The sequence below is a fragment of the Malania oleifera genome, chromosome 8, assembly GCF_029873635.1.
Source record: "Malania oleifera isolate guangnan ecotype guangnan chromosome 8, ASM2987363v1, whole genome shotgun sequence".
NCBI classification, from domain to species: Eukaryota; Viridiplantae; Streptophyta; class Magnoliopsida; order Santalales; family Ximeniaceae; genus Malania; species Malania oleifera.
In genome coordinates this window covers 86,417,516-86,426,835 of record NC_080424.1, presented here as the reverse complement: position 1 = coordinate 86,426,835, position 9,320 = coordinate 86,417,516, and the positions used below count along the sequence as shown (strand labels likewise).

The 9,320-nt window shown below is 40.2% G+C and overlaps 1 protein-coding gene across 1 annotated transcript; it reads left to right on the top strand.

The window, feature by feature from the left end:
• Positions 1 to 8,460: 8,460 nt before the first annotated feature.
• LOC131162793 (uncharacterized) lies at positions 8,461 to 8,946 on the top strand. The gene has a single exon (XM_058119392.1). It carries the CDS (start codon positions 8,461 to 8,463, stop codon positions 8,944 to 8,946), a length of 486 nt encoding a protein of 161 aa, XP_057975375.1.
• Positions 8,947 to 9,320: the final 374 nt, after the last annotated feature.

Genomic DNA, 9,320 nt, shown 5'->3' with positions numbered 1-9,320 from the left:
CTCTCAAACTGCCTCGCCTTCTTCACTTCATCGGGGATAATGTACGAGGAAAAATGAGAGAGCTCGATGAAACGCGCCGCATAATGCTAGATGGATAGCTGTCCCTGCTTCAGACTCAGGAACTCTTCTTCTTTAGCCTCCCTAATAGTAGCTAGAAAATATCTATCGAAGAACAATTCTTTAAACCGGTCCTATGTCATGGCTATCGGAATCCCCTCTGCTACTCCAACAGTCTCACCGCAATCCACCACCTCTCGCCCTCTCCCGTCTGTCTATAGGTGGCAAAGAGGACCCTCTGTTCCTCAATACACTGCAACACAGCCAAGACTTTCTCGGTCTGCTACATCCAGTTCTCAACAGCTGCAGGATCAACTCCACCTGAGAAAGCCAGAGGATCCATCTTTGTAAACTTCTCTATGGTGCACCCATGTCCTGCAAATGGACCACCCTGCTCCCTCAAGCTCCTAGTGATCTCAGCCATAACCTGCTAAGCCACGCTACGTAATATCGCGTCAGAGTCGGTTTCAGCTGCACCTGATGGCCCTGCTCCCTCACTGCCACTTGCATGGGCACTACTTCCTCTTGGATCCATCCTGAAAACAACAAACTCAACTTAGAAATCCTATCCTTATAATTTACCTGCTTAACCTAGCCTCTTATCTCAACATTCCCAACTTATTTCTAATCCTCAGTCCTACATTCTAGGAACACAACCCAACAATAGCTTACTATGATTTTCCTGAAATCGTCACCCCAGGAAAAACACAGAAACTACCACGAAAGTCCTGTCTCTAGACTGTAGAACAAAACTTTAAATCATTTCCTATACTCTGGTATTGTTTCCGCTGCATTCTAAAGTCTACCTAACCTAGCAACCTAAGCTCTGATACCAAACTGTGACGACCTGCTTAATTTCCATATATATATTTTTTTCATAATATAATAAAAACATAATCCCGAAACTCAGCAGATCATAATCCACCTGGACCTGTAGGTACCAGGGATACATCAGAAACACAATGCGGAAGCCTAAGCAGAACGAAACATACAATCATACACATCTCATTATATCATATATCACAAAACTAGAGTTTCTACAATCACTATATATATATCTAAACAATACACAACCCAAAAGATATCTAGGGTCATCCCACAAAATACATCCGACCCTATCAAGACACTTACCCTTCTAGAAGGGCAGACCAACCGTACTAGATCAGTGGGGCTTTACCCGCTCTCTTATCAGGGGCTCCTGAAATGTTTATAAAATTTGAGGTGAGACACCTCTCAGTAAGGGAAATAAACTAATACTAGTGTGTGGCAACATGAGTATTCCGTGTTATACATATATCATACAAAACATATTCAATAAACTGTTATGTCAAATCTGGGAAAACATATATATCATCAAAGCATGACAGAACATACTGCATTTTTATAAACATATATCATCTCATATAATAATAATACAAAAATGTTCCTAGTAGGTTAGTTGGCTGTTGTCATGTATTACCCCCACACGACTGGGTTGTGTGGCCCGAAGGTGGGACCTGACAATGGTTGGCCGACCACTGCCAAGTCAAAAGTACAGTCTGTAAGTCTGATGGGTCTGCCAGACCTGGTCTGTACACCAAGGGCACTCACACACTTCTTAAAAACCACATCGACCATCCAATCTCACACCACTCCATACAGCGGCGTTAACACAAATATCATGATCATGATGACCATGGACACATAGCAATGGTACCGTGCAAGTACTAGCCTAGACCAAGCCAATCAGGTTCTGATATCATATAATATATACTGAAACTGTGATACATGAATATTTCATATCCTTAATTATCAAGTCAATCAAATCATTTTGCATATATACGTATATCATGAAAATCATTGGCTTGTACGCCGGTATTTCACATTTTACCATAGTTCGGCCCGTACGCCGGCAAATCATATCCATAGCCCAGCCCGTATACTGGCAAATCATATCAAAATCTCGGCCCATACGCCGATTTTCCATTATAAAAATCCGTATCATTAACACATTCCCAGAAAACAGTATTTCATATTAACTTCTACTCATGCCACACAAAACAGGTTTTTCGTATATTTAACATACCATCATTTTCAGCAGTATTTCCCAAATATAAATCTTATATAAATATATTTATTTCCCTGAAATCAAATGTTATAATAATATACATACATTTTCATAAAAGAACTAGCGTAGATTATCCCCTTACCTGATTCCTGAAAAGCCCCTAAGAAAATATGTCCCGCACCCGCAGGGTTCCCTACTCAACACCCTGGAAACAACATTCCCCATAACTAAAGTTTAGTATTTCTACGCGTGCTATGCTTTCTACAACTATCAAAAATCCAAATATTGAGTAGAAAGCCTTACCCTGGATTTGGGATGGTTTCCAACTCAGCCCCACCGACGATCCATTCCAGCAGACTTGCAGAGAACTTTTCCAAGAGTATCGTGGTGGCCAGATCGTTGAACTGGTAGAAAATCGACCTGAGATCTTAGAAAGAAGGAGGAGAAACTGAAGGATGAGAGAGAGAGAGAGAGAGAGAGAGAGAGAGATTCTGCGCAGGAAAATGGGCTAAAAATCACGTTTAATCCTATTTATACTGCGGGATTCATCGACGAGCCACATCACCTCGTCGACGAGTCCTGTAAAAAGTTCATCGACGAACTTCAACCCTCGTCAACGAATTTTAGATTTCCATAAATCCTCTCTCGATATCTTCTCGTCGAAGAATCTTGTCTTCGTCGACGAGCTCCTCTTATACCCTCGTCGATGAGTCCCCTGTGTTCGTCGACGAGGAACTGAAAATTTCCTCGGGATTATCCCATCCAAAATACAACGTCGTTGACAAACGCGAAGAGTTCGTCGACGAAGTTGACTGTCTCCTTCTATTCCTACTTCCATTTTCCTTTCTTCTTATTATTTAAATACCATTATTCTTCAGGTCGTTACAAACAACCAGTTAATTATAAAGGATTTTCTCATGCCACACAGTTTTTCCCATATATATATATATATATATATTAATCAAAACCTTTATTTTTCAATTGCTAAACTAGTCAGAAAATTATACTATAAATATACGACTTTTATACTCAAAGGTAGCTGGCTCAAATTAAAATAAAGTCTAGTATAATTTATTTCCTCTTACCTGTTCCTCGAAATTTTGCCTAAACCGAATGGAAAACAAGACCCTGTATTCCAAAAATCCTAACTTAGTCGGTTCAACCCTAGAATGCCTAATATTATAATATTTCCTAGCCCATACTATTAAATAATTAATAAATCTAAAAAATAACTCCCTTACCCTAGTTTTGGATTGGTGCCCAATAACTCCAAATCAAGATTCTACTCTGGTTAACTTGGAGAGAATCGCTCTAGGAACCTCGTGGTGGTTTCAGATCGTCGAATCGAGCTACAATAGGGACAAAAACGAAGAGAGAAGGTGGGTCGGCCGTAACCTGGAGAGAGAAAGTGAGGGAGAGGAAATTTTCACGAAAAGAAGGTGTTCTAGGACCATTTATAGGCTGGCATTTGTCAACGAGTCAAAAGGGTTCCTCGACAAACCAAAGAAGGACATTCGTCGATGAGAACATCAGGTTCATCGATGAATCAAATAAAACCTAAAATTTTCTTGGTCTCGAGATCTCCTCATCGACGAAGCCCTGCTATGCTGCCCTAAAATTTTCTTTTATTTAATTTCCCTTTCCTTTTTATTTATTTTTATTTTATTTTTTGGATTCAGGTTACTACATTATAGTAGGTAATAAATCGATGATCGTACCTTTTTGGGTTGATTGTTTGGCACATCTAAACCATCTACTTATTTTTACCCTCCAAGGTTCATCATCAAAGTTTAGAATTCCCAAGACAGACGCTGCTTTCGTCCAAACCATACTTGCGATGGAACCCGTACTCAGAACATGATTGAGAGATTCCTCATTTTTTCCATGTAGCAGTTACAACAAGAGATCATATCAACTCCTAATTTCCTCACTCTCTCGTCTATAGGAATACATTGGAACATGGCTTCACACATAGACATCAATACTTTCTTAGGTAGAAGTTTATGCTAGACCCACTCCATCCATGGGTACTGCTCCCCTTTAATTATTATCACCTCCCAAGTTGAGGCATTTGAAAATTTTCCATTATGGAAGGCTTCCAAATAAACACATCAGGCCCCAATTTGTGCTATATAGACGACAACAAAATCTCATCTATTTTGGTGACCCTTACCAAATCTTTCAGCATATCAGTATTTCAATTCTCTTACTCCCAGCAATCTTGAATCTTAAACTCAGGATGCTAAACCATGCGAGAACACTACGTAAGGGGATCACTACTCATGAACCACTTATCAAACCAAAAAGAATTTTTTCCTTCTCTAACCTTCGCATAAACATTCTCATAGACTTTTGGAAAGATTTTTAAGATTGTCTTCCAAAATTGAAAGCCTGTAGGAGTATAATTGATAGAAGTCATGTGACTTGATTTAACATATTTAGCCTTAAAGAAACAGGTCCAGTAACAAAGCGAGGCAATCCCAACGGGTTGTACCCATCGTGTAAGACTGAATTTATGAGCACAAAAATGATGGTGTGGAACATGCGAGGTATAGGTACGTCAAAGAAACGCTTGAGGAATTTGGTTAGGAAATGTTCGATTTATATGTTGGCTATTTCGAAACCGTTCATGCAGGAGGACTCTATGTTTCGTTTCGCTCAATTTTTAGATTTCCCTAACTATTGTTCGAATGAAGCAATGGGAGGTAAAGTGTGGGTAATTTGGAATGAGCATGATGATTTTGAAATAGTGAGTATGTTGAATCAAATGATCACAGGATGGGTGGTCTTAAATGGGACAAAAGTGCTTGTCCCCTGTATTTATGTGAAATGCTCCTTTTATAAGCATAGGGGTATTTGGAAAGATTTAGAAGCCCTACAAGTACGGCCACATCTTTGGCTTATTGTGGGGGATTTTAACATTATTCGGGAGGAAGGGGAACGAATTGAGGGCAGCCTAGATCTTTGGCTGCTATAGAGGAGTTTAATAATTGTTTAAACAATTGTGGTGTTGTTGATTTAAATATCATGGTGGGCATATGTCTTAGTTTAATGGGCATGTTGGTCCAACTAGGAGATGGGTGAAGCTTGACCGAGCTCTTGTGAATGTGTTTATTAATTGTTTTCAAACTGCTAGGCTGGAATACTTAGCGAAGAAGACGTCAGATCACAAACCTATGCTAATACACTTCTCAAATCTCTCGACAAGATATGAGCCACCTCTTTCAGGTATCAAAATATGTGGAGTTTCCATGAAAAGTTTTTACCTTTTGTACGTCATATTTGGATGGAACTAGTTCAGGTTTCGGGCATGTGTAAGTTGGTTGCTAAGCTCAAAAAGGTTAAAGTCGCTTTAAAAAGGTGGAATATAGAGGTCTTTGGCCGGGTGGATGTTAATATCAAGGATTTAGAGAATCGATTGATAGAGTTGGAGGAGCAGTTTCAAAGGGGATATAGTCAGGAGGTGGAGATAGACTTCCTGATTACAAAATGTAAACTGGATTATTGGAAAAAAAAAAAAAAGGAAACTCATGCTGCTCAGCCTGTGAAGAAGCGATGGTTGGTGGATTCGATGGTTAATTCTAAGGTCTTAGAGGATGGTACGGTTCTGGCATTCCCCAATGAGATTGTTGGAAATGTAGGAACCCGAACCAAGAAAAAGAAAAGAAAATAAATAAAAGAGAAGGAAAAACAAGAAAAGAATGGAGACGATTTGGTTCAGCACCAAACCGTCAATGGTTTGAGGCCATCTCAGAAAACTGTTGACAGTTACAAAAACAGAGACCATTTTTAGTGCCAAATCATCGACGGTTTCGTCAAGCTCAGGAAAATCGTCGACAGTTTCCCGTGGGCCAACTTGCCTATAAATGAACTTAGGTCATTTTTCATTCAAAATTTCAAAACCTCTCTCTCTCTCTCTCTCTCTCTCTCTCTCTCTCTCTCTCTCTCTCTCTCTCTCTCTCTCTCTCTCTCTCTCTATGCTAAAGTTTCAGTTCCCTCTCTCTCATGCGCGTCTCTCTCGCTCCTAAAGTCTCCGAAGGCTCTGACTAGCCCTTCGATCATCTCCCTTGTCTTTCTCGGTTTCCCGGCGACCTTCTCCTCGCTGTATTCAGGAATAGGGAAATTGTTCCAAGGAGCGGGATAAGGAATTTTTTCAGGATCAAGTAAGAGGAATAGATTATGTCAGCTTTTTCTTAAATTTGAACCAATTAAACTCGAGTATATGAACTCATGTATGTTATATATGATTTTTTGAATGATTCGGGTATATGAAAGTTAGAGTTTTGATTATTATTAATATTTGGGGAAAAACCAAAGTAAGTAGGGTTGATCATGTCTTTTTTCTTATAAAACCAGTATTTTGAGTTGAATAAAATTATGGAGATGGTCAAACCTAATTTTCAGTGAAAATATATTTTTCCCAGGAAGTTTAGTATATTATGTTTTATCGATCAAAAATTGTGTGGCATGAGGTTAATCCAATTTATTGTGTAAGTGAATTTGCATATTACTATGGTACTATTCAGTGAAAAAATGTGATTTAAACAGTTTTATGGAATTATTGGAAATATGATATGACGGCTACATGTCGGGGTTTGATGTGACGGCTATATGTCAAGTTTGATGTGATGGTTGTATATTGGGTTTGATATGACGGCTGTATGCCGGGATTTTGATATGACGGTTGAATTTTGAGTTTTGATATGACAGATCTTATATGAAAATGTGAACGTGATGGATGTTATACCGAATTATGAAATAAGATTTGTATTACATTTTTTATTACTTAAATTGCATTATATGGTTTAAGAATCCTGAGGACCAAATGTGTTGAGCATACGGTGTCGTTGCTAATGATTGAGATAGTGCAACCACACTATTTTGGATAGAAGTTGGTATTGAAAAGTCGATTTAGCCACAGAAGGGTTGTGTACCCCCCCCCCCTAGAGTCTAGATTAGGCTAGGTAGGCAAATCGGACTTGCAGACATGAGGTTTGACTTAGCCTGGTGGTAGGCCAGCCAAGGCTAGGTCTAGTCTTCAGACCACACAACCCGATCATGGGGGTTTATACATGATAATGTTGTATGTCCAAAAGGGGGTTTGTTCTACGCATATATGTGAATTTATGTAAGTGTGGTTAGTTATCGAACCGTTTTATATTATGAAAGAAATGTGTATTTTTAACTGTATAGGTGTGAGTTATACTGTACAAATGTCATATCTGTTAGATAAAGTAAATTAAAGAATGTGTTAAAGTTCACTAAAACTCATGTTAGCCACACATTGATACTAATATATTCCGTCTTACTAAGAAGTGTCTCACTCCAGTAAATATATAAATTTTTCAGGACCTACAGGAAATAGAGTCTAGGAGCTCCGAGGTGGGACTTAGACGATCTAGCCGAGAGTGGGCTTGGTAGGATACTATTTTGTTATGTTTAGTTGTTTTCAAACATTCTGGGTTGTATAATGTTTTGAGAAAATTTTAGTAAGACTGGTTGAGAGTAGTACTCTGGTATGTATGGTTGTATAAGTATATTTTGCTTTCGTTGGCTGTTTGTTTATATTAATCAGGGATGTTGATATTCTAGTATTAGAGTTCTACAGGGATATTTAAGGAATATTAGCACTCTGGGCCCCACTGGGTTCGGGGCGCTACAGTTGTGGTATCAGAGCTTAGGTTGCTAGGTTCTGCAGACTTTAGAGGATAATACTATCAGAGTATAGGAATGAGTGGTGATGAGAGTAGGAATGGGTAGCCTAGGTACAGTAAATTGGATCAGGTATAGGGTGGATAGTGAATCAGAGTACGTGAGAGGTTGGGGTTTTGTCTAGTAGCCTAGAGACAAAATTCCCTTGACGATCTTCTGTGGTTTTCTTAAGGCGACGGTCTCAGAAAAATCATGACAAACCATCGACGATTTTGTTTCTGAGCGATAAGGCTAACCCTTGGATTGGGAAGTTGGAGGTCAAATGATTTATTTGTGCGGGAAAAGTTTATCAGGGAAGGTATAAGTATTTAGTATGGGATGTAGGGGAACTTTATCGTTATAGCTAATTAGTTGTACAAGTAGTGTTCCGCTAATAAAATTCTAAGAAATATATTCTTTGCCCTACTTTCAGGATGGATCCTAAAGATAAGGATATTGATGCTGGAAGAGATAATAATGTGGAGGATTTTAGTGAGGAAGATATCGATGCCTCGACATTACTACGAGGTTTAGCCTGGTAGGTTAGGGCAGAGATGAAACAGGACTATAGAGGGTAGGGCTACCCACCTGCAAACCAGGGCTGCACCATCGAGCAGTTCACCCGTATAGATCCGTCGGCATTTGCAAGAGGAGCGGACCTGATCATGACGAAGGATTGGGTCCAGGATATTGAGGAACTTCTAGTTGTTCTACATTGCACCGATGAGCAGAGGGTGCAATACACTACTTTCAAGTTGATTGGGGAGGGTAAGCGGTGGTGGAGAGCAGTGAAGTTGGTGGAGGATCAAAGGTCGGGACCTTCAGTTACTACCTGGAGCTATTTCAGGGAGATTTTCTCTGACAGATATTTCCCCGCTTCCACTAAGGAAGCTAAGTCGAAGGAGTTCCTAAATTTGACTCAGTGGCACTTGACCGTACAACAATACAGGACCAAGTTTGTGGAGCTATCTCGTTTCACCCCCTACATGGTCTCAGACGAGCCTAGAAAGGCCTGGAGGTTTGAGAGAAGACTGAGACAGAGCATATATAAGCAAGTTGTGGTGTTTCAGGTCCAGAGTTCCTTAGAGCTAGTTAATAAGGCCACAATATTGGAGACCAGTCTGCAGAAGAGTGCGGAGATAGCGACTTAGAGGAAGAGGCCCTTACCTCTTGAGTTTCAGACGGGCACCAATCAGGGTACATGGAGGAGTCCTGGTGACTACGCGGGTCAGCAATAGGAGGTGGGACCTTGAGCTCCTCAGGGAACTTCGTCATGCCCTCCTTGTCCCAGGTGTCATCATAGGCATTGGGGGCAAGTGCCGAGTTAGAGCAGCTAGATGTTATTGATGTGGTAGACCTGGCCACATAGCACGAGATTGTTGTGCATGGCTTAGTGATGCACCTGCACCTCATCAGTTCCAGGGACACAATTAGGCACCCCTAGGTGGCCATCAGAGGGGCACCGCCCAGGTGTGAGTATATTCGCTTACGCTGAGAGATGTAGAGGACGCCGACGATGTGGTGA